General features: G+C 41.4%; 2 protein-coding genes and 2 long non-coding RNA genes across 9 annotated transcripts in view; 2 read left to right on the forward strand and 2 right to left on the reverse strand.

The window, feature by feature from the left end:
* LOC119897855 (hexokinase-1-like) lies at positions 1 to 21,354 on the forward strand. 2 transcript variants are annotated; one of them, XM_038711866.1, is made up of 19 exons: positions 1 to 393; positions 2,449 to 2,611; positions 7,657 to 7,805; positions 8,852 to 8,971; positions 9,258 to 9,353; positions 9,538 to 9,637; positions 9,896 to 10,079; positions 10,493 to 10,648; positions 10,939 to 11,172; positions 11,994 to 12,298; positions 13,185 to 13,333; positions 13,608 to 13,727; positions 14,040 to 14,135; positions 16,273 to 16,284; positions 16,961 to 17,060; positions 17,315 to 17,498; positions 17,705 to 17,860; positions 19,038 to 19,271; positions 20,165 to 21,354. In XM_038711866.1, exons 1-19 carry the CDS (start codon positions 331 to 333, stop codon positions 20,313 to 20,315), a joined length of 2,772 nt encoding a protein of 923 aa, XP_038567794.1. In that variant the 5' UTR covers positions 1 to 330; the 3' UTR covers positions 20,316 to 21,354. The 2 variants fall into 2 exon arrangements, with proteins under 2 accessions (XP_038567794.1, XP_038567803.1); XM_038711875.1 differs by lacking the exon at positions 16,273 to 16,284 and having other exon boundaries at positions 331 to 393; positions 20,165 to 20,315.
* On the reverse strand, positions 16,633 to 18,310 carry LOC119899111. The gene is made up of 4 exons (XR_005443717.1): positions 18,219 to 18,310; positions 17,733 to 17,843; positions 16,927 to 17,016; positions 16,633 to 16,699 (listed from the first exon to the last, which is right to left on the reverse strand). It is a non-coding gene; the product is annotated as an uncharacterized LOC119899111 (long non-coding RNA).
* Positions 18,320 to 23,557, reverse strand: LOC119899054. 4 transcript variants are annotated; one of them, XR_005443702.1, is made up of 4 exons: positions 23,503 to 23,557; positions 22,185 to 22,273; positions 18,941 to 19,097; positions 18,320 to 18,426 (listed from the first exon to the last, which is right to left on the reverse strand). It is a non-coding gene; the product is annotated as an uncharacterized LOC119899054 (long non-coding RNA). The 4 variants fall into 4 exon arrangements; XR_005443700.1 differs by lacking the exon at positions 23,503 to 23,557 and adding an exon at positions 23,405 to 23,486; XR_005443701.1 differs by lacking the exon at positions 23,503 to 23,557 and adding an exon at positions 22,715 to 22,779.
* The window catches only part of zbtb45 (zinc finger and BTB domain containing 45), a 14,898-nt gene continuing 11,808 nt past the window's right edge, over positions 22,306 to 25,395 (forward strand). Inside the window, exons 1-2 of one of the 2 annotated variants that reach the window (XM_038711979.1) lie at positions 22,306 to 22,909; positions 23,926 to 25,277. In XM_038711979.1, the coding sequence (XP_038567907.1) occupies positions 24,210 to 25,277 (1,068 nt within the window). In that variant the 5' untranslated portion in view covers positions 22,306 to 22,909; positions 23,926 to 24,209. The remainder of the gene's footprint in view (positions 22,910 to 23,925; positions 25,278 to 25,395) is intronic. The other variant, XM_038711970.1, reaches the window with a different exon arrangement.

Consider the following 25,395-nt stretch of genomic DNA (forward strand, 5'->3'; position numbering starts at 1 on the left):
GAGGGAGCCAGCAGCTGATAGGGAGGAGACACGGTCAAACCCAGCCTCTGTGTGTGTTTCTGTGCGCGTGTGTGTGTGTGTGCCTGTCGCAGACTAGTAAGCACGGCCGGTGCTTCACTCTTGTTTCACCAGACTTCCCCCCCCCCCTCTACCCCTTTTAACCTTGCAACGGCGCTCAGCTGAGGCCTGCTTCTTTCCTCCACACTCCAGAATAAAGAGGGATCGGCGTTGGGGGACAGGAGAGAACGGACGGCAACCTTTATCTCCCTCCTACACTCTAAAACCACCTCGTAGTCGCTGACAGCTCAGCCTGGCGGACGTGCAGGCAGGATGATAGCAGCTCAGCTTCTGGCCTACTACTTCACCGAGTTGAAGGATGATCAACTCAAAAAGGTGAGTGCGAGCAACATTAAACCTCCACTGTGCGTAATTCGAGAGCAGCCTAGTGGGCAGCCATGGACGCCGGTAAACGGTCGCTAACGGTGGGGCGTATCAGGCTGGGAGAGAAGGATGCAGCATTTGGGAAGTGGAGGAAGAGGAGGCCATGATGAATTCTATTGATTGTATTGAGTTGGCCGTGTTTGACATGGATGTCCTTGAAAAGGGCTGGGGTCAGTGGTGTTGGGGGATGCGCTGCAGACGGAGCGTCGGTTTCCAGTGCGTCTGAAGCACACAGGTGTCTGTGAGGGGCTGCTGGGAAAAGTCGTGAGCTCTCTCTCTCTCTCTCCTCCTTCCCTGGCTGCTTCCTCCACTGACTGATTCTTACTCTCTCTCACTGTTTCACCCCCCCACCCCCCCTCGTTTTCCTCACTTATTCTCTTATTACCTCTGGCAAAGACGACGCAGACTCGGTTATCAGAGGGCAGATGTGGCCATCAGTGAAATCCGAGCTGGAGTAAAGCCCCAGGTTCTCTAAAAGAAACCGACTGACCTTAGGTTTAGTGGAAATCATCCACTGAATGGGATGACAGACCAGTGAGATGTTCCCAGGGGATGGGGGTGGGGTGGAGGGAGTCAGATGAGATGGAGGGGGTGTAGGATTATTATGATGTCATGCCCTATGCTGTGATGTCACAGCGCCATAGATGCACTTGCCTCCACATAAGTAGGTTAGTGGAATTTACTCTAAAGGGGTGTAGCCTATGTGATTCCTTGAATGGATGAAAGTTATCCAACCATGTATGTCATGGGTATGACCGGTACACACTGCCTAATACCATTTAAGACATTTTGTCAAATTTAGAAGTAGCCCAAATGACTTTGTGTGTTATAGAAGTGTAAACATAGTTGAAAGCACTGTTCAAACACACAGAACTTAATTAAAAAAATAAATATGCCAGGCAAAATTAAGCTTCAAATAAATGTTGGAAAAAGCTGACCACAGTTTTTTAAAATTTATTTAAAGGAAGCATGCAATGTAAAGAAGAAAGTCAAGAGTTAAATACATTGAATGATAGAATGAGTGCATAACAAAATGATCAAACTGTCATGGCATACAGCCTCACAAGGTTGAGAGCCACAGACAGGAATAGAGCGAGGAGTGAGTGGTCTCCCATGATTTCCTGGTGATCATGCCACAATGCATTCAATCCTCTGCAAGTTACTATACTTCACATTGCATTAGTGTCAATATTTGAGAGGCTAATAATAGTAATGGCACACAGATAACAAACAAATGTGTAGACTGTGTGTCGTGACACAGAATGGATGTCTGGACTGTGGTGCACCCCTTTGGTATGCACTGTATGATTATGTAACAACAATAGTGAAGGTCCTGGTGCAAATCCCCCCAGAACAAACAATCTATTAATTAGATGAATTAACTGTAATGAAATAATTAAACTGCAAAATGTGGCTGTTTTAAAGCTGCATTTATTGATATAGCATTTTACAAAGGCACAAGACATATTGAATGTGTTGTGTTGTAGTACAGTAATATTAACACTTGTATTGTGTTAACATGTTTCTACAACAGTGTTTTTAATTCATGGGGTTGAGCTGTCCTGGTTCAGGCTCCCTCTCACAAAATATGGTACTGTGTGAATCTAATGTATCGACTTTTAAACTACCACTCACTCGACTCAGTACTCAATCTCCCAACATGCCTCTCATGCAATTAGTTAATTAAGTGGTTACACAATCTGAGGTGTCCTTACATAAGAAGATTATGAATGAGGTGGAGGCCTAACAGACCTCACAGTACATTACTGTGTTTATACTATGATGACATAAATGGAAAATGGTGTTTAAATGGTCATCTGTAGTTTTTAAATGAACTTAAAGGTACAGTGTGTAGGATTTAGTGGCATCTAGAGGTGAAGTTGCAGATTGCAACCAGCTTTAAACTCCTCTGCTCACCTACCCCTTCCAAGGGTTGAAGAGAACCAACGTGAGTGATATTGAATACTCCCTGACACTCCGTGTTTCTGTCCTGTGTCTGTCCCTCAGATTGATAAGTACCTGTACTCCATGCGTTTCTCGGATGAGACGCTGAAGGACATCATGAACCGGTTCCGCCGGGAAATGGAGAATGGGCTCGGGCGTGACACCAACCCCACCGCCACTCTCAAGATGCTGCCCACCTTCGTCAGGTCCATCCCTGACGGATCAGGTACAGTATACGTGAAGACTCTCAGGGCAAAAACAGATCATTGTGATAACTCAACCTGTGTGCTTAAAGATACTCTACCTGCCCAACACTGGTCACAAATCCCAAATTTCTTTCTAGGTTCCTGCTGCCCAAAATAATCTAAAGACTAAGATGGACTTAACAGACCCACAAACTTACAATACTTACTAAGCTTGTTTTATCCTTAAGATGCTTTTTGGGAAACAAGCTTTGAGTTTCAAAACATTACAAAGAGTGGGCTGACGGGAACATTGGGGATTTGGAGACTATAAAACACCTCATCAAAATCAGGGAGAGCAATTTTAATGGCGGTGTAAGTTCTGTAAGTTCTAAGTAATTCTGAAGAAATCCGGTACCATGAGAAATACAATGATCAGCAAACAACACAGCAAGTAATGTAGCTACTAAGCTAAGTTGTGTTCAAGCCTACTGTTGCTACAGGTGATGCAGTGAGACTAACATGCAGAGAGGACGAGACAGTCCCAGAGACAGCGATACTCACAATTCTCCTGCTACTATAGCTAACATCACAACAACAGTATATCTTGGTGAAATAGAGAGTAAGAATGTTATAAAAAGACTTGTATTGGATTAGAATCATGTATCCCACCTTTAATATGTTGTGCAAGAAATATGTTGATATCTTGGTGTAAAAAGAAATTTACCTGTGGCGGCTAATTTACTTTATTCTATCAGGTATTGACTGGAGGTCATTGAGGTCTGTTCAGCTGAAAGTTACATATTTGTTAAATATTGAATTACCTCCACATCCTTAAGGAAACGCTGATGTTTCCCTTGGCAAAAATAGCCCATTGATTCAGCAAATAATAGCTACCTTAGCTATTCATAGTATTGACATATTCATATATATTCAAAAGATCAAACATTGCTTAAGTTTAATACACTGAAATTACCAGGTCATAATATGAGATTATAAAAAAAGCAGACACAACACAAGCATTAAACATTAAGCATTAACATATTAATTAACTGTAACAAATAGTTGTGCATTCAAAAAGTCAGTAATTATACAAGTAACACTGACAGATGGGGAATATCACAGTTTTATGAAAGAGACATCATCATGAGGAAACATTAAATCACATTAAAGGCAATGAGATCCCATTCATTTCAATTGAGAGTGCAGTGTCTGTGTTTTACTACATTCAGCCTATCTTTACTGTAAGAGTGTTAAAGCTACGGATGTGTCCTGTTTCTATCTGTCTATAAACAATGTGCTGATGTGGTAAAATCGTCAGGGCTCTCCTGTGACATAAGCCTCTTTGTGTTTGTGCTCTGGATTTGGACTCTGTAAATGACTATTGTTTTAGTCCTAGGGTGGCAAACAATTCAGCCTCATCACACTCTTTATTCATCTCATAGCATGCAGCCAAAATTGTCAGATCATAACGTTTATTAAGATTTATGGATTTGAATTTAATGAGAGACAGTTAAATGATCAATAGGCTTATGTAATCCATTCAAAACCTGTTGCACATTAAATATTCATGATTTCCGGTCTAAGGTTGGCCTGTTATCTGCTAATGTGTTTGCTAGACAGTAGTAAAATACTATAATACATTACAGTCATGATTGTGCCAAGTGTATTTTGCTGAAATGAAGATCAGCATCAGTTTATATATTCCTGTGGGTGAGCCACCACAGAGCTGGTAGGAAAAGCTGTATTAGTATATTAAGTTACATTAATAAGCTAATAAAAACACATACATGTAGAGACAAAAAAGCACATTACAATTAAAGTAAAGATTTCAATTTCATTATAGGGAAACAACGGCAACTTTAATTTCAGGATATTTTAATGATCAAATATGTGAAGGGAACAATGATAGTGTTCCAGGGAAACAAGCACTCACTGTGCATGAACATGTGTTTTGGGGGAGTGGCTTTGGCAGGAGGCCTGAAGGGAGAGAGTGGGATTTTTTGTTGTATACTTTCAAAATCTAGCTGTCTCTTTCTGGTTTCTCCAAAGTTGGCTACCCCAGTTGTAATGGTGTAATCATTTAGATTCCTCAAAGTGAAGCTGGTTATGAACCTGTGTGTAAAAACTCTTGACACGGCAGGATTTTAATGTGCTAATTGTCCTCAGAGAAACACCTCAGCTCATCTGAACAGCTCTTAGATTCACATTAGCGGTACGGTCCTCAAACTGGGCCTCTTTGCTGCCTAGCATGGCTTGTCCTCGTTAGTAAACAGCACCAGTACACAGAAATAACATCAAGTGTCTGTCAGACATACTGTGGCTTGAACAAGGCCACACTCCCCGTCCTGCCATCTCTCACATTATAAATAGCCTCAGGTTTCAACAACTACATGAGCTCGGAGGGATCAAGCAAAGGGCAGAGTTGAAGCCATGCCGACAGTCAAAACTGAAAAACATCGATGTGAAAGGATGACTGTAGCAACAAGAATAAAAGTTAGCGTTTCCTCCACTGTAACATGTAATGTCAGTAACAGTTAATCTGACCTCTCAGGGCAGACTTACCATGTGTCTCACTGGAAAATGAGTAAATGAAATCATGGCTAAGCTCTAAAGATGTCAGGTCTCGGAGTAATCTTTACTCTGTAATAAGATTAGTCTAAGAAGGAAAGCTAATAAAGATAAAAATGTAGAAAGACCAGCTCATCTTCAAATGTCCCTTTCTGCCTGACAGATACAGCCTAAATCTTACAAATTCAGTTTTTTCACTGTGAAATTGGAAAAATCATGACTCAATTTTTCTGTGAATCTTGTGCAGATTGACTGATGCGCTCTACACATCAGAGAGGCAAAGCTTGTAGACTGAATGGCTATAGCTGAAGAAACGTCTGCCATAAATAGTATCAAAAAACAGGTTTGATATAATGAAAATAACTTCAAAGTTTAAAGTTTGACCGCATAAAAATCTTAACTCAAGGTTCAGGATCTGTTGATTAGTGACAAGCTGATGCAATTGCCTGCAAAGGAATCTTGGTCTAGACCACAATAAGCAAAGCAAAAGATTTGGCTTAGCTATGAAAGGCTACAGTGAGTGGTTTAGTCCAACTTCAACACTGGATGAAGCCTGGTCACTGTACCTGTCTGTGGCACAGCAAACAATGCTCTGAGGTCAAGTGTGTTTCTGATTGTTTTACCCACAACAACGTTCACAAGCCTAAACTCAGAAGGACAAAGCTGGTGGTGGATCATTTTTGGGATCTAAATGTATGTGACCACGCCTTCAGCTCCTCCTGCTTTGGCTGGCTCTTACTTTTGGGGATTATATCTCTTGAAAACTGAGTAAATTCCTGGGTTTGTTGCCAGAATTAAAGCCAGGATTAAACTTAGAAATGACAACCACATTTCTGCTGTCTAATTATATTAAATCCTCGTATGACTTTGTCTCTGTGTTTGTGCATCCTTGTCTCAAGTTTTTCGTACGGTAGGTTTGTGACTGACAGGACTTGATTAAATACTTGAGTACTTGACAATGTCTGTGTTAGTTTAAGATTAGGTTTATGGACTACTGCAGGAAATACTGACAATCCAACATGTGCATGAACCAAGAAGTGGCGTCTCACCCATACGAGCACTGAGATTACAGTGGGACAGGGACTATAAAACGGACACATGCTCTGCAGCAAATCAGTAACACTTCTATATGTCAAGCCCGGTCGCATCTCATTCCAGTCAGGTCAAGGCGATAAATAGGGCAATGCAGCAAACACTACAGTCATGGTGCTACTAAATGAAGAACATTGTTCTGTTGGGAGGCAGGATGCTTTCTTGTAAATGAAAGGTCACAGGTCTGTTCCCTGCAACAGTAAATGCACATCCACACACTCTCATGTGTCCTTTTGCAAGACACTTAATTCTTCTCTACTCTTTCATTTTAACTCACTGTAGATCAGTGTCAGGATAAATGCCTAACAGCTAAATGAATCGTTTTAATCCAAAATGAGGATGCAGCAGTTTGTAAAGAGAGCTGTCACTCTTTAGACTGCCAACAAGAAAATACAGATTATTAAATATCAGAAATGATTAGCTATCTTCTGACATTCACTTAAAATAGTAACAATTTAAAACATCCAATAACCTGTAGTTTAAAAATAATAGTAATTATATTGTAAGTGACAAGCTGTGTGTTTGTTTTGGAATAAACTAAATGAAACCAACTCTATATGTGCTGTTGCAACTCTCCACTGAGGATAGATTTACATTTTGGCTTCTTGCCTGGAGTGAGACGTCAGCACCTGGCTGTTGGCTCTGTTCATGTAAAAGGGTCGTGGACAAATAGCTAAAGTGCATCTTAAAATAAGGTCATTTTGTTTGTTTGTGTGTCTTCTCTTTTTTTAACGGGCACTTCCCTATTCAGGCTTTTAGTTTCAGTAGGGTTCAGGTTGCGGTCGTTTCTATTAACCGGCTTTAATCATGAGTTTGTCGTTTGTGTGTTTTATTACACACGTGTCACAGATAAACATCATCACGAAGCATAGAAGGACCACTGAGTGAGCACGCTGCTCATTCCAGTGTTTATATATCCTTGATGGGCTGGGAGTGCAGTGACAAGTGCAAACATTTGAGGTTTATTTTGTCTTACTATTGATATTAGTCTTGCACAGCCTTTTTCTTTTCATTGGCATGTCAACTTTGGAAATGATGATAGACTCAGGTGGCACTAGCAATGCCTCCAGTGAGCTTTGAAGGGTAACTTTGGTATTTTTCAACTTTTTTTTCACATGGTAATAATAATAAGCACTGAAATACTGGGGCAGCTGCGGCTCAGGAGGTAGAGCAGAAGATCGGTGGTTCAGTCCCCGGCTCTTCCAGGCTCCATGTCGAAGTTGGATACTGAAGATAGATTCTGAACTTAATTGTCCCACCTTGTAAGAATGTGAGGGAATGTTAGTTTCCGAGCACTTAGGCTCAGTGTATGTGTAATGGGGGAATGCGATGTAGTTTAAAAGAGTTTTGAGTGGTCGCAAAGACTAGGAAGGCACTATACAGAGCATTTGTAAAGTAAAGTTTATCTGCATTCTCATTTTGACAGAAAAGGGGGACTTCATTGCTCTGGACCTTGGAGGGTCCAACTTTCGGATCCTGCGTGTCAAAGTGACACAGGACAAGAAGCAGCCGGTTCAAATGGAGAGCCAGGTGTATGACACCCCTGATGACATTATCCATGGCAGCGGGACACAGGTAAGCGCATAATAAACTTTCACAGATTCAGGGTTCGACGGTCTCTTATTTTCTGGTTCATATTTTACAAAAACTGGATGGCTATTGCTAAAAACAGTCACCAGACATTATCTAAACTGTCCACATGTTATAATCCCTTTCATCATCATAAAATACTGCAAGGCCCAGGTCAGTCACTCAGCTGTTTCCACTCCAAATATTCAGTGTTTGTGTCTGCCCTCCAAACAGAGCCCAGTAGGATTTAAGGTCAGCTCAAGGATCAATATGTGTAAAATGACCTCAATAACAAAATAATGAGAGCAGTGAGAGTGAAGTCTGACCTTCACTGAACTTGTAAAGAACAGCCGGCAGTCGTATTGTAACGTGATAACTAAAACATGAGCGACTGTCTGAGGCTGTTTGATTGGAACAGAGCATGACAGATGCTGTTGAATGACACGTCAAGGGGACAGCTGGCCAAAAATGTAATATGCTATATGAACAGGTTTGATAACAAGGTTTGTGGCAATAGAGAGTGATTTGATCTGCTATAAAATTTATAAATGACATAAAACAGGCCTTCTCACTGTGAAAATCGCAAGTGTCAAGTTATTATAAGTAAGAAAGAAACTTTTTTAACAGTGGTTTAAAAGGTTCTCAGCCAGCCAAGATATTGATATCGTGCTCTGAGTGTCAATTGTTATTTATTATAACCTTCATTAATCTATCTGGCCCCCTAAAATGTGACAAGACACCCACTGAGTTTCCAGTTTATTAGGTACACCTAGCTAAAAGTAGAGCAATCTTACACAGTCCTGCAATAAATCCTACATTCACAAAGGATATGATGTTCAGTTTTTATTTGACGTATTTTAGGGAGGTTTGGGTTTAGTTTATGGTAATTTTAGAGACTGTAATTGCAATGCAACTGGAGTGTATTGCGTTAGATTTGTACATATTTTTGCATTTTTATTGGGAACTGCTTGATATTTTTCCTTTATCAGGATTCTTAACTTGGTGCATTAAATTGTTATTCTACAGTGTTAAAGTCCCTTTTGTGTCCGCAGCTCTTTGACCATGTTGCGGATTGCCTGGGCGACTTCATGGAGAAGCAGAAAATCAAGGATAAAAAGCTTCCTGTAGGATTTACATTCTCCTTCCCCTGTACCCAAACCAAACTAGATGAGGTAAACACTTAAATGTGTTGTATAAATTAAAGTTAAAGGGATAATTGTGCCACACAAATCGCAGACTATAGTTTTAAACATTTTGGTGAGTATATACAACATAATCAAGCAAAGTGTGGGATATTTTGGAGAAAATGTTTTTGCAAATGTTTTGTAATTGTACTTTCAGTTCAGTTGTTGGAAACGCATGCCGTGGTTGGAATACCAATGGAGAGACATTTCAGACTTGCCGAGCCAGTCTAACTGTAACTTAATGTTTGACCTTATAAAACTGTTTGTTTTATAGGCGGTCTTAGTGACATGGACAAAGAAGTTTAAAGCCAGTGGAGTAGAAGGCATGGATGTTGTGAAGCTCCTAAATAAGGCCATCAAGAAACGAGGGGTGAGTATTTTCTTTTTACTAAACCGTTGCATAAGGCATACAAAACAAAATATTCAGTCCTTGTCTGATGCATTTGAAAATACACTGAATATAAACCAATGATGGTATACTATACCAAACTTACCAGCCTGTGACTGACAATTTTAGATTTTGGTTTGGGTTAAACATAATTTTGTTTTTGCAGGACTATGAGGCAGACATCATGGCTGTGGTGAATGACACAGTTGGCACCATGATGACCTGCGGCTTTGACGACCAGCGGTGTCAAGTGGGCATCATCATAGGTAAAGACACAGGCTACATGTTTTAAATGCAAATAAAAGAAGATTATACAAACCGATGAAAAAAAATCGAATGCATTGTGGTCCAGTGCTGCATTCACAGTGGGAAAAAATTACTTACCACAGTTACAGCTAAAGCTACATGTGGGGGCGCCAGAGGTATTGTATCCCTAACCCTGACTTCATTAGAAAAATGCCAACTGAGCTCCACAGACCAAAAGTCATGTAGGACAGGAGTTATGCAGCTCTGCATCCTTTCAGGAACGGGAACAAACGCCTGCTACATGGAGGAAATGCGGCACATTGACCTGGTGGAAGGGGACGAAGGCCGGATGTGCATCAACACCGAGTGGGGTGCCTTTGGGGATGATGGGTCCCTAGAGGACATTCGCACAGAGTATGACCGCGAAATCGACAGGGGCTCTATCAACCCAGGAAAGCAGCTGTAAGCTTTTCCTTTAAATATTTATTTATACTAAGCAAGCACGGTCCGACTGAGAAACTGTGAAATATACAGTGCATGTTGTAAAATAGACTACAATGACACTGAAAATGCCACCATTTGGTAAGTGTTGTCCATTTTTTCAGAACAACAAAGCACTAAAAGGGAAGTTGACAAACTTTAAAGGACATTACGTGGCTTTTGTGACAGACATTTTATATGTAAATATATACCAGCGTACAGTACAGTTGATATGCATCAGTCATGTTGTTAATTATGTATCTGTGACAGTTGAGCATGTTCATCGTTTTCGGTGTACACAGTATTCTATAAAAGATTTGTTTTTGTACCTGAAGTGTCGCTATATCACTCATCCCAGAAACAAAGAAAGAGCTGCTGTGGTTGTCTCTGCTCAGGTTTGAAAAGATGGTGAGTGGAATGTACCTGGGAGAGCTGGTTCGACTCATCCTGGTCAAGATGGCCAAAGAGGGGCTGCTATTTGAGGGACGGATAACCCCCGAGCTCCTGACCAAAGGAAAGATTGAGACGAAACATGTTTCTGCCATTGAAAAGTGAGTGGGGAGAATTACTTGCTGTGTAATGCAAAAGAGAAAAATGTCATCTTGTTTTTTTTCAGGGAAAATTTACCATTGAGTGGCTGGTGAATTTGAACACTGATCTGTCAGTGGCTGGCAGATGTTCTAGTTGTAAAAGGTTCATTTCCCATCCGGCTTTAAGAGCATGACTTTTGATGACATGACTTTTGAACTGAGTTTAAGTTATAAGTGACATTAAAATTGGCATTTAAATGACCATCTGGACATCATATATCTTTAATAACAAGAAATATTTGTCTTTTCAGGACTAAAGAAGGACTGAAGAAATGTATGGAAATCCTGACAAGGCTCGGGGTGGAGCCGTCAGATGAAGACTGTCTGGCTGTGCAGCACGTGTGCACCATCGTATCCTTCCGCTCAGCAAATCTTATTGCTTCAACACTGGGAGGCATCCTCTCTCGCCTAAAGGAAAACAAAGGACCCGTGCGCCTACGCACCACTGTGGGCATCGACGGGTCTCTCTACAAGATGCACCCTCAGTAAGTATTCTTTAAGAAACAGACTGAAGTTTTGATTTCATGTCTCTAAATTGGACCTCATGTTCGCCTTAATCCCCCCCCCCCCACCACCCACGATCACCATGAAAAAACAGAATGAGATGAAGGTATGCAGGGATCAAGGCGAGGCAAACAAGATCCTCTGAGGAATATAGAGGATGCGCACCAGATATTTCTTTTAGTGGTGGGAAGATTTCAGAGTCCCATAAATTAAAAACAAACAAAAAAACCCAAACAAACTCCCACACAAGTCCAAATCACTTCTGCAGTTTTAAAAGTCAGACTGATGTTTCTTCATTAAATACCCTTTTCAAGGTGGTGATGTGGTCAAATTTTTTGTTTATTTCAGCTATATCTAATTGTGATGTATGACATTTTTTAAGAAATGAAATCGATTAAATCAAAATTTGTCATTGAGGTTTAACATATATATATAAATACAGTTCACTGATTTGAACATCAGTTTGATTATTTCAACAATACCATATTGTGATAAATATCCAAATTATTATAATGATTTCAACAATTTCACCTCACCCTATTTACTCACGTGATGCTTACACTAGATAATATAATAAAAGTAAAGGAGCAGTGTAATATTATTAAATAGTTTCAGTTCACAGCGAAAAGAGGTATGTATGTCTGAAATACCATCGAAGACCATCTCAGATACAGTGTCTTCCCTGTGTCCACACCTCAAGTGGATTTGGTGTTGATTGATCAGCAAAGAATAACATTTTGAATTTTGTTATAGCTATCAATCCTCCTCCTCAATCCTGAGATATTTTCTCCTGTCTGAACAGATATGCCCGCCGCCTGCACAAGACAGTGCGTCGCTTGGTCCCAGACTCAGATGTCCGCTTCCTGCTGTCTGAGAGTGGGAGTGCGAAAGGCGCAGCCATGGTGACAGCAGTGGCGTACCGTTTGACGGAGCAGGCGCGCCAGATTCAGGAGACTATGGCCGAATTCCGACTGAGCAAAGCGCAGCTGTTAGAAGTGAAGAAACGCATGAGGATGGAGATCGAAAGAGGCCTCAAGAAGGACAGCCACAAGGAGGCAACAGTCAAAATGTTGCCTACCTTTGTCCGAAGTACACCAGATGGAACAGGTACAACTTATAAACACTACATTTACAAATCTTTAAATCCTTTAAATATAGGTGTTGTGCGCTAAGCCCAGAGTTTCACCACAAGTATTCTAGTGGAGGCATACTGCCTCACCTGAAAAAGAGTCGAGTTTCAAATTTTTGTTCACAAAGTGGATATGTGAGAAAAACTCACTGCATAAGCAGAGGACCTCAAGCAGTCAAACATCAGTTTGATAATCAACAACTGGACATGTATTGTCTTATAAATTTGAAGTGAGTTTACAGTGAGAGAATTGCATTCATTGCATCAGTCATTTTTCCACCAAGCTATTTCCTGAAACACTAAGGAGACACCACAGCTTTTATAGATGTGTTGATCAGGTTTGTTGGGTCGCTCGTGTCCCAGTCGAGATCAATCATACCATGTATTTCCGCTCATATTACCAGGTTACATTTCGGATGGCGAGTTACAAATTGCACAGTTAATGACTTAACAGTTCAGTGAAGGCTCGCTCGGTAGCATTTTTAAGCAGTTTGTCTATTTGGCAATTTTATTTGTATTATCAGATGTAGTGAGCAGGTGAGTCAGGTTCTTCCACGTTATGTATAGGCATCACTTGTCTAACTTATCTTGGCAGCGAAGCGATTAACATCACAGAACGAAGTTCTGACAAGTACAAGAATATGTCAAGAGGAACTATTTTAGCAGTAATTCTCAAAATGGCAGTAAATAACTTCCCATGTTTGAGTCAAAGTAGACTTCCATGCGTTGAAATTGTATTATTTAAGCATCAGGGAGCAGTATTTCTTCTAAAAGAAAACCCACATAATGGAAGAAACCTTATTCAGTGGTGACAGATGAGGTTTTGTTGGTTCTTAGGCTAACAAGGCCTTTCTTGTAATACAGAGAACGGAGATTTCCTCGCTCTGGACCTCGGAGGGACAAATTTCCGTGTGCTCCTGGTAAAGATTCGCAGCGGGAAGAGGCGATCGGTGGAAATGCATAACAAAATCTACGCCATTCCCATAGAAGTCATGCAGGGGACAGGAGAAGAGGTAATGATTTTCAGTTCTGTTTGAAGCTTATTGCTGCTTGCACTAGAATTCTCATTCATTTTGAACAGAAGTCTTTTCTGCCTGGAAATAGATCTAATCTTGTGCTTTTTACTATTTTTGACATAGATTTATTCCCATTTCTGCTTAAATCGCATAACCACAACAATATTTGGATGCATCTTAACGTTTTTGTTTCGCCACAGAAAATAAAGTGATAGCCAGCCTAACCATATGTGCCAGTATACAAACCACTAAAAGCATGTCTCTTTTCCAGCTCTTCGACCACATTGTGCACTGCATCTCCGACTTCCTGGACTACATGGGAATGAAAAGTGCTCGGCTGCCACTGGGTTTCACCTTCTCCTTCCCCTGCCATCAGACCAGCTTGGACGCAGTATGTTCTCTACCAATTATCTCAAAAATAGCACACATTGTTTGCAAAATCATAAGAAAAATCCAGAAGAACCAGACCTGGGTGCCTTCCATGTAAAAGAGGTGGAGCTTACCATAAATACCAGTGCAAAGGGAAGCAAGAAGTTCAAGTAATTAAAGAAAGTATCTGAAGTACAGTTCAGTACAAACAAGGACACATTAGCTCTACTAATCCTCTTCAACCTTTACACTATTATTGTGTTATTATTAGAGTGCTGCACTATGCAAATAGTGTTTGTGAAATATTTCCCAGTAAGTGTTATGTGCTTTGCAGGGTATCCTTGTAACCTGGACCAAAGGCTTCAAGGCCACAGACTGTGAGGGGGAAGATGTGGTGGAGCTTCTTCGGGAAGCGATCAAGCGGAAAGAGGTAATTGCAAACAGGAAGTACATCTGATCATCATTAGATAAGGAGTTACTAGAACAGCAGCAACACAGAAACAGAGACGCTGACACAAACACCACGGTTTCTCCATTGCTTTCCACACCTAACACTTCATGCGACAAATCAAACTTACTGTGGCATTCTTGTGCTACCACAGTAAGACAATTACTAACACAGAGAGACAAAATAAAAAAAAAACATTGTATGATTTAGCAAGGGCTTGCTCAAAGTGGTAAAAACTTAATTAAAAAGTACTTAAACTTTGAAGTAATTAATTCAGCACTGCAAACACTTTATTACTTTTATTTTACAAGTTTGGATAATATTTGGGTAATAATTCCAAGTCATTTTTCAGCTAGTTAATATTAACTTCTGACTGTGGCTTTGCAGATGCACAAGTTTGTTTTTTGTTTGGAAAGTGTTGCCAAGAACATAAAAACTTCATACAAGGTTTTTTGGACCAATGCTTCTTGTACATTTGAGCAAAGTTTGTACTCTTTGGAGCTCTGATTGTTGTCACATGTTGCTTTAAAGGTCTACATATAGAAAGGTCTGACTGACAGACCTTTTAGCTAATAGATGCTGCTGACTGGCTTTCAACCAACCACTGCAGCAATGTTTTTAAATGTGATAAAGTTATTTTATATCTAAAGTCCTTTGGCATGATGTGTTTGTTATTGTCTACCTACTGTACACTACCGTTTAAAAGTTTGGGGTCACTTGGAAATTTCACATTTTTTGTCCATTAAAATAACATCATATTTATCAGAAATACAGTGTAGACATTGTTAATGTAATGCCGATCTGTAATGGAATGTCTAAATAGGCAGAGAGAGGCCCATATCTGTAACAATCAGCCCTGTGTTCCAGTGGCACGTTGTGTTTTTTCTAATCCAAGTTCATCATTTTAAAAGGCTAATTAATCATTAAAAAACTATTTTGCAATCATGGTAGCACAGCACAAAACTGTTGTGCTGATTAAAGAAACAATAAAACTGGTCTTCTTTAGAATAATTGAGTATCTGGAACGTCAGCGTCGTGGGCTCTTTTCTTTTTATGGCTTTTTCTTTGCCGTTCTGCCTAGAAGGGCAGCATCCCGGAGTCGCCTCTTCACTGCTGTACTGTTTTTTTCCCCCTGAGTACTATTTAATGACTGTCAGTTGAGGACCTGTGAGGCGTCTGTTTCTCAAACTAGACACTCTAATGTATTTGTCCTCTTGGTCAGTTGTGAACCGGAGCCTCCCACTTCTCTTTCTATTCTGGTTAGATCCAGTTTACGCTCTTCTGTATAGAAAGTAATACACAGCATTGTAGGAGATCTTCAGTTCCTTGGCAATTTCTCGCATGTAATAGCCTTAATTTCTCAGAAAAAGAACTGACTAGTCTGAAAGTTAGTAGAAAGTTTTTAGTTTCTCAAAAGAAGGCCAGTTTTATTGCTTCTTTTATCAGCACAACAGTTTTCAGCTGTGCTACCATGATTGCAAAAGGGTTTTTCCAATGATCAATTAGCCTTTTAAAATAATGAACTTGGATTAGCAAAGACAATTAATGGATTGCAGTCAGAGTGCAACTGGAACACAGGGCTAATGGTTGCTGAGAAGGGTCCTCTGTACGCCTCTGTAAATATTCCATTACAAATCAGTCATTTACAATATTAACAATGTCTACACTGTATTCTGATCAATTAGATGTTATTTGAATGGACAAAGAAAATAGTTTTTCTTTTGAAAACAAGGAATTTTCTAAGTGACCCCAAACTTTTGAACAGTAGTTATATGTTTGTACTATACTAAACTAATTTTTCATTTCACTAAAGTATACAGTACACATACTTTTTTTTTCCTGCAGGACAAAATTAAGAAATCCAACAGACCTCTTCATAAAATTTTATGTGAAAACACTCACACTCATAAGACCGTAATTACTGACACCTTTGGACTGACCTGCAATTTTGCAGTTCCAGCATAAAGCCACTTAACCCTACCCCCTACTGTGCTACTGTCTGTATATGTATGTATATATATATATATATCTATATGATGAATCTGTTTTGTGTTCAACAAGTTTTGTTTATTCATATGTCATCACTTTTGAGTTTCTTACATTGATTTCACCCTTTTAGATGGAGAATCCAGTAAGTATTAAGTGTAAATCATTAACTGGCAGGTAAAGCAGTGCAGGACTGGAGCAGTGTGTGATTATTGTTGTACTAGCATGTCATAACACCTGGAATATCTACTTTCAGATATTGTGGAGGAGTGTGTGTCTGTGTCTGCAGTGGTGGGGGTCTTATTTAAGCTCAGAATTAGCACAGCGGTGAAACTCTTTTTTTGTGTGTTTGGCAGAGCTCCTGAATTTTGCAGCTCTCTGAAACGGCTTGTGTATTTTATTGTGTAGCCTGGCTAAGAATGTGAGTGAACCGCATTGTGCTCAGTTTGTCGTTTGAAAACTTGCCAGGCTTGATATTAATCCGTCTGTCAACACACCGATTCACCAACAAGTGCTGGATATAAAATGTGGACTTGAACATTTTAATGTTCAATGAAAACCTGGAAAGATAAGGGATATTTAATTATTTTGATGTTTTTTTTAACATCCTTTAGTTAGTTTTAGTAAAAGTAATCATATTTTACCACATAGAGAAAGTAAAAAACTATCTAGCTTTACCGTTCTTATAATTTAAAAAATCTGAACTCTACTAAGCATGAATCTTGAATTGTGAGACTTGTCATGTAGTGATAGTATATAAATTCTTACTGTGTCATTGTACTCCTACCTGTGAGTCATTTTCTTGCTGTTTGTTTTCACAGGAGTTTGAGCTGGATGTGGTTGCCATAGTGAACGACACAGTGGGGACGATGATGACCTGCGCATATGAGGAACCCACCTGTGAGGTGGGGCTGATCGCAGGTGAGTTAAAAACTGCAGCTTTTAAAAGGTAGTTTAATGTAAAAATATGTCATGAAAACTTTAAGGTGACAATATTTAGTAAATAATTAAACTGTGAACTTGTTTACTCACATTTATGTTATATTTACCGTAACATACGGCACCAATAGAAAACACTAATCTACTGTTGGATTTTTACGTTTAAAAACAGAAAGGCTTGGAAAATGAGGTACCATTTTTTGATAATGATGGACTGTGGCTGTGTGTCCTCTCAGGGACGGGCAGTAACGCCTGCTACATGGAAGAGACAAAGAACATCGAGATAGTGGAGGGAAACGAGGGCCGTATGTGTGTCAATATGGAGTGGGGGGCGTTTGGAGACAACGGCTGCCTGGATGACATCAGGACGAAGTACGACCAGGCAGTGGACGACAACTCACTCAATGAAGGCAAACAAAGGTAAGCCCACCTCTAGTATTAAACTATATCTGAGTGTCTTTATTGCGAGTCTGAATGCCTCGCTTACTTATCTACTGCCAAAGCTGAACAGTTAAACACATTGTCCATTCGCTAACAGATTTAAACAAACCAAAAAGGACAGTGTTGTGTTAGTGTAGTGTTCTCTCACTGCTAACTAAGATGTGTTTCTTTCTTATACATGTCAGATATGAGAAGATGTGCAGTGGTATGTACCTGGGAGAGATCGTCAGGCAGATTTTGATTGATCTGACCAGGCGTGGCTTCCTCTTCCGGGGACAAATCTCTGAGACATTAAAGACCAGGGGCATCTTCGAGACAAAGTTCCTGTCACAGATAGAAAGGTGAGTGAATGACTTAACAATAACTACTGCTGGTGACTCATTAGCATTATGATTTTATTAGAGGTTTTTACGAGATTTTCCAAAGCCTACAGTGTGTTTCTCCTACCTCCCATGCCGTATGACAATTAAGTTGGAGAAAAACAAGATAAAGTAGTCACATTGCCGAGAAAACCATGGCTGCTTTCATTGTCGTATTTATAACAACTGTTTAACTTAATTGTATTTGTCAGAGTTGTTACTCAGGATTATTGTAAAAAACTCAAGTGCAAAACCCAGTACGCTAAGACAGGCAACTTAGAGCAATGAAGGATTTATTAACCAAATTTTTAAGAATGAATGAGGAGCAGAGTCTATGTACATGGGGAGTTCGGAGGTTAAGACATGACCAAGAGGAGAGAGAGCAGAGCAAGGCCGGGAAGCAGGTTGAGAAATGGCAGAGGGAGTCCAGAGATCCAGGGAGTGAATTCCGATCCAGATTGAGAGTCCCGAGATCCAGGGATAAACAGGAGCGGGACAGAAGCAGGAATCAGGTCCAGACGGGGCACAGCATCCAGATATTAGCCAAACTTCAAAAACACACAAAGCAGAATAAACAAGGCTGGCACAAGACTAACTATGAAGTCCAGTATATAAAGCAGAGTAGACTGGAGATGATTAGCAGCTGACAACGCGACTGCGACACACCAGATTCCACTGTAATCAAGAGCAGAGACAGGGAGCGAGAAAGAGAGAGTCAAAAGCAAACATAATGTATGATGTATTCCACACAGCTGCATATTCATTTTCATACACTGTAGTGAAATGAATTGGAGGGGTTAGGAAAAAACAAACAAAAAAGCCTCAAACACCAGAAATAGTTTACAGTGCTATAAAATATCTGATATATACTCATTTAGATAAGAGTCTATGATAAAAACATACAAAAACTGTAATATGATCATGAGGATAAGATCAAATAAGCATGTGCATGAGCAGCATTGCTCACAGAAAAGTAGCATCTAGGGGGATAACTCACCTAGGTATGGGGGGGGGGGGGGGGTGCAATGTGACGACTTGAGTTTATACACTGTTTAAGCCTACCTTAGCCTCTGGGAACAGCTGTGAGGTATCCGGTGACTCTCCTGCTGTTGGCTGACCTCTGACACGCTCTCTCGCCCCCACCCTTCCTTCTCCACAGCGATCGTCTGGCGCTGCTGCAGGTCAGGGCGATCCTGCAGCAGCTGGGGCTCGACAGCACCTGTGATGACAGTATTATCGTCAAGGAGGTGTGTGGCACGGTGTCCCGCCGTGCGGCTCAGATCTGCGGAGCCGGAATGGCTGCTGTGGTGGACAAGATCCGTGAGAACAGAGGATTGGACCACCTGGATATTACCGTGGGCGTGGACGGCACGCTCTACAAGCTGCACCCACAGTAAGACGCAGGATAAGAACATAATAGCAGTGTTTGGGGGAGAAGGGGTTCATTAATTCTTAAACACTACTGCACATATCAAATTTCATCAGGCTGCATAGGTTGGATCTTTTTTATTTTCTTGTATGACTCATTGTGAGATGGCAGTGAGTGGATGGCACTTGCTGCAAATGACAGAGAACTCATTAGTGTCATGTTTTTTGACACAAAAAAATATTTCACTCGACACAAAGGGGGCTGTTAAATCTCAGGACAGTGATAATAAAGGCTCTTCACAAGATCTCAACGGCCTGAGAAACAAAAAGGCAAACATTTGCTGGTTCCAGCATGTTAAAAATTAAGATTTGCTGCTTTTCTCTCTTTTTATATGAGTGTAAATTTGGGTCATTTTGATAAAACAAGAAATTCACAAGCATAATCTTTCATTATTTCCAACATTTCTAACACAGACTGAAGGTAGCAGCATCATTTTATGTAACAATATCTCGGTGGCAGCAGGAGGAGAGGGGTTAATGTTGACGTGCTATTTTCATTTCGTTTAACAAACTAAACTCAGAAACCAGTTTTTAGGCACTAATATTTTTCAATTACTTACCACTTCTTCAAATTCTTAATCAAGGCCTCGCCATGTGTGATTCCATTAGTCTCTCTGCAAGTTATTGGCCACTTTTCATAGAAAAGAAAGCTAGGCACTGCATTTGGTCAAGCCCCTTTTCACAAAAGCAAACAAAGTCTGACATTTTCATTCCACTGTAAATCAAGGGGCTGTAAAGCTTAAGTGGAAGCTGTATGAATGAATGAATGTTATAAGAATCAGAAAGCATCTCTCATTTCTTTGACTTCAGTTGCGAACAGCCTCCTAACCATAGTTTCCTGTTGCTCTCTACCCTCAGCTTTTCTCGGATCTTCCAGCAGACAGTGAAGGACCTCGCCCCAAAATGTGACGTCACTTTCTTGCTATCCGAGGATGGCAGCGGCAAGGGTGCCGCCCTCATCACTGCTGTGGGTTGCCGCCAAAGGGAGCTGGAGGCGCAGCAGCACTGAGGAGCTCCGCCCAGTTAGTCCTTGAGAAGTACCTGCTGTTCCACCGTGACCTTCACTTACCGCACAGCCCAACTTCATCTCCCCTTGGCAGCCGTGACTCCACCTCTGCCCCACCTGCCCCCCCCCCCTACAGCCAGAGAGACGTGCTGCATGCACAGGGCATTAAAACTGAATATCTAAATATTTATTTATTCTTCACCAGAGGGTTTATTATTTCCATGTTTGTACATTTTCCTCAATAACTTGTCAATAATCAAACACATCTAGACTCCTTTGGCGTGCAATACTTGTTTATTGCTAATTTTATTTTTATATGGAGGGAAATATATAGTTGTATTTATATAGCTGAGGCCACTCCCAGTGTCATTAGGATATTGACCAGAGACGCAACAAAAACATGGGCGCTTTTTATATGAAAGTTACAATAGGAGCATTTTAATGTAACTATCAAATGAAGGACGTCCTTCTCACCGAACAAAACTCATTTTTACAGGCTCCACTTGTTCAGATAAACCAGTTCCAAAAGGGCTCGCTACAAAGGGTTGAATGCAAGAGTCACGGCTGTTAAAATCATCCTCATTTTTTGTGCAACATTCTCACACAGTGTGCTAGGCTACTAACCCCTTTTTGTGTAACCATCAATGTAACTCACATATTAAAGAGGGTTGAAATGGCCCAAGTGGAAGTGTTAGCGTGTCCTGTTACTATTTGTGAACTACTATATTTTTGGTGTTGTGATGAATCCCACTTCTACTCATTGTATGTGCAAAGAATAAATGTTTATTGGGCCCCCAGAAAAGAGTGGATACTACGAGCGCTTTTGTGTGCATTTGTGGCTGAGTGTTAGTGTGTCCTACTGTAACGACCTGTAGCTTTCAATGTCCAAAGCTCTGTGGAGACTGCATGCCTTACATTAAGACAAAGGAGAGCACTGGATCCTTTTCATTTTCTTTCTTTCTTTCTTTTTTTTACATCAATATAGATTTGTGATCGACAGTGAAAAGTGAATTCATTAAATTATATTTTGTTGTGGAGTAAATCTTGGTGTCTCTTTATTAAACTATGAAGCAGCAGTGGAGTCATGCCTAAACTTGTCAACCTAGACAGGGTATTTGATAGGGGCAGACACATCTTAAGCACAGAAAATGTGGGGCACTTATCTGAATCAAAGGAAGAGAAATTAGTTTTTCATGAAGCTCGGTTGAGGTGATGGAGAGTTTGCTGTAGCTCAGCATTAATACCAATCTCACAGCAGGCAGCTACATTTGTTTAAGGTGGAGAAGTAGTTGAGATTTACATATTTACTGGTAATAGAGCACTATAACTAATAAACACATCTTAAGAAATAAGGTCCTATTTATGTTAAAGGATGCCTTGAAGGGTTCTTTATAGATGCTCTCATTTCAATGAAATGGCATTTATCAGATAACAAGATTAACATGACCCATGTGACTGTGGGTTAATATCATGGGTGCAGATACTAATCTATGAAAGCAACAGCCAATTTCATTTAGAGATAAGCTTTACAATAACCTAACAACAAAATGAATCTTCTGAATGTTTTTCAAAACTTGCTGCAGGTGATGTGTTAAGATAAAGGACCAAAAAATGTTGTTGTTGCTTCATTGCACGATTCTTTAGACTTTATGATTCATCTCATTTAGTCTATAGACGTCAGATAATGATAAAACTCTTATCACGGTGTTTTTATGTCAATCAAGATGCATATTACACATTTGTTTAGGCACTTTCTACATGTGGCACACTTCACACGCATCATATGGGCCTGTAACTGACTGATTCTTACTAGTTTAATTGAGCTTTTTACTGTAAAACAGTCTTATACAGTGGTGTACTGCTTGTACTCACTTCAAGTCTTTGCCATTGAAAGTACTTGTATCTCGCTGTGCTCCCCAGACCTGCTACGACCATAGGTGAAGTTTATCCACAGAACAAGGCTACAGAAAGAGGAGAAAACTCACTATACAAATGTTTTCAGCCCTGAAATACACATTCATACAGTCTGTGTGCAAGCTGTACATCTGAACACCTGACAACGTCTGCAATCTTATAATGGTTTCATTATGGTATAATATGAGTCATTATCACATGTTGCTATTGTTGTACTTATCCAATCCATTTCATTTTATACGCTTAACGCCATGGGCCAACACAGTTTTATCAAATGTATAGATTAGAGCTTAAACAATAGCCTGTGTGTTTTATCCTTTTGTTATGGTATATTTTCTGTGTGGGTGTGTGCAAGTCCATGCATTTGTATGCATTCGTGTCTGATAGCTCTGCTGCATATATAATCTGGGTCTGTGTGCAGGTATTTGTCCTACTTTTCGCAGGGTGTGAGGCTGTCTGCATTAATGTGAGATAAGTACTGCACGTACATTAACAGTTGTTTATGGTTTCGCTGGCGTTAAGCAGGGGAAACTCCACATCCCCTTTTTGTGCCTATCCCTATATGTATACGAGTCTGCGTTTGTTTCCAGCTCTCGCCGGGTTGGGTGCGTTTTACAGAGGGCTTCCTGCTGCATCCATCAGCCTGAAAATGAAACGCGCCGAACTGTCACTGCACATTACAGGTATGTAGTCACGATTAAACAACATGTATTGACTCTGACGGTCAGCTATGGGTGTTAACGTGTTACACGGTCTGTAAAGAAAAGGGTGGCAGCTCGTTAGCTGGCATGCTAACTTTACTAGTTGTGTCTTTGGCAATTTGCGCTAGCTAGCTAGTTATCGAGCTAGGTTAGCATTGTGTTGGAGCGTGGGGGCGAGCGCCGATAGCTGCTTTTGTGTTATGCTAGGCACGTTACCAGCGTCTGTTCGATATTTAACAATTTACGCTGGTGTTTAGTCGATGGTGATGCGCAGTTTGCATCTATAAATGGGTGCATTTCGTGCAGATATCAGTGCGGGTGTTGGTGGGCTAATGTCAACAGCTAACGCTAACGTTAGCTTGTCCCCGTTAACCTGCTCGCTTGTTGCTGGAGCTTTTAACGTCGGCTGGTCAGCAACCTATTTACTGAAATAGGCATTCAGTTAACGAGGTGATTTCATGTTTCTGCGTTTACTACCTCAGTCTTTGTGCGTCTGTTGGCGCAAATGTCAGTCAAATTATCTTTAGTGTTGCATTACCGGCCACCCACTGTGCAGAATAGCCAAATAAACTGACCCGAGGAGGTTTAAGACTCGCGCACGGCACGTGCTGTCAAAACAGGTGTTCCAGATGATGCACGCAACTTATTTGTTGATTAATTAGCAGCTAATTAGTTGTCTCCTCTGACACCTTCAGCTACAGCTGCGTGAAATGAAACAAATCAGGGCTACAACTGTGTTAGCTTTATATAATATGTTGATGATTTATTTAATGAAATTATTTATTTTACTGTATGTCAGATGTGGGGAAATGGTGAAAACTGTCCATCCCAAAATTCAAAGCAAAGACAAATAGCAAATCCTTACATTTGACAAGCTGGAATATTTGGCATATTTGCTTCATAAATAACTTAAATGATTATCAACATTTTTGGTTATTTTTACAAATTTTATTTATATATTATTATTATTGTATTAAAATTCAGATTTATTCCAACAGGTTTTTAACTGAAGCTGGTGGAAATAACCCGCTTGACGTCCCTCTCACTCAGGACAGCAAAGGCAGCTCCTCATACACTTGAACCACCGCACAGCAGCAGTTTGAAAAACTTCTATCAGACTCATGACTGTTTGAGGGGACGAGGACCCACCGTGGCCCATGCACTGTACCCGTTTCCCTCCCTGCCCTCCTTATCCCTCAAGCTGACTCAAAACCCCAGACACCTCCCCCCCCTCCCCCATCCCCACTCCCACCCCATCCCGAGCGACTCGCCCCCTCCCGCCATGACACCCGGCACAGAGACTGTGCACTACATCCACCTTCACAACTCCAGCCAGTCGGTTCTGGAAGCCCTACGCACTCAGCGGCGCGAGGGCCTCTTCTGCGATGTGACCGTGCGGATACATGATGCTTCACTACGTGCCCACGCCTGCGTCCTGGCAGCTGGTAGCCCCTTCTTCCAGGACAAGCTGCTGCTGGGTCACTCTGAAATCTCTGTGCCGCCGCTGGTGCCCGCCGAAACCGTGAAGCAGCTTGTGGATTTCATGTACAGCGGCTCGCTGGTGGTTTTGCAGTCGCAGGCCCTCTGCATCCTCACTGCTGCCAGCATCTTGCAGATCAAGACGGTCATTGACGAATGCACCCAGATCATCTCTCAGAGGAAGGCAGCGGCAGGGGCGGCGAGTGCAGCAGCAGCGGCGGCGGCGGCAGCAGCAGCAGGAGGAGGGATGCTCGGAGGAGTTCTCCCTAAACAAGAAGAGCGTGGTGGGGGGAAAGGGACAGAGAGAGGCGGCAGTGGAAGCTGTTCTGTTAGTGCCGCAAGTGGGGGTGGAGGTTACGCAAACTTCTCTAACTTCATGGCTGAATGCGGGGCTAGTAACATGGGTGGGGGGTTGGGGGGTGCCAGCGTTAGTGTCAGTGAGAGTGGCCCGGGCCCGATGGAGCAAGCCAACACCGTGAGTCTGATGGCGCTGGGCGACATGGGCCCTGGCTCCATGTGTGGCGGTGACGGACTGGGCTCTGGGGCCGGCGCAATACTCATGAAGCAGAACTCCAGCTGTACTCAGGACGTCAGGTACAAGCTCCGAGACCTGTTGGCGCAGACGGCCAACGGAGGCAGCACTAGTAGCACAGGGAACCTCTCGGCAGGCTGCAGCTCCGGTGTGGGCAGTGTGGACAGCATCGGCAGGGACAGCCTCCGCGGCAACACAACTGACCTCTCTGATGACCTGGTGGGGATGGACAGATACAGCGAGGAGGAAGAATTGGACGGGAGAGAGCGGGGAAGAGAAGGAGACAGAGACAGGGGGGCGAGCCACAGCCGCAAGCAGAGGCAGCCGCTAAGACTCCAGGTAGAGGGATAAGGGGAAGGGTTGCCATGGTTACAGCTTTCAGGCATGCAGAGCTGCAACGGTTTGCTTTTCTTTCTTTTTCTGCTGTTCTCTCTTCTCACACTGCATTGGCGTATAT

Source organism: Micropterus salmoides, unplaced genomic scaffold, assembly GCF_014851395.1.
Source record: "Micropterus salmoides isolate LMB-PRFRI ecotype aquatic unplaced genomic scaffold, ASM1485139v1 Ms_hic_scaffold_1, whole genome shotgun sequence".
Taxonomy (NCBI): domain Eukaryota; kingdom Metazoa; phylum Chordata; class Actinopteri; order Centrarchiformes; family Centrarchidae; genus Micropterus; species Micropterus salmoides.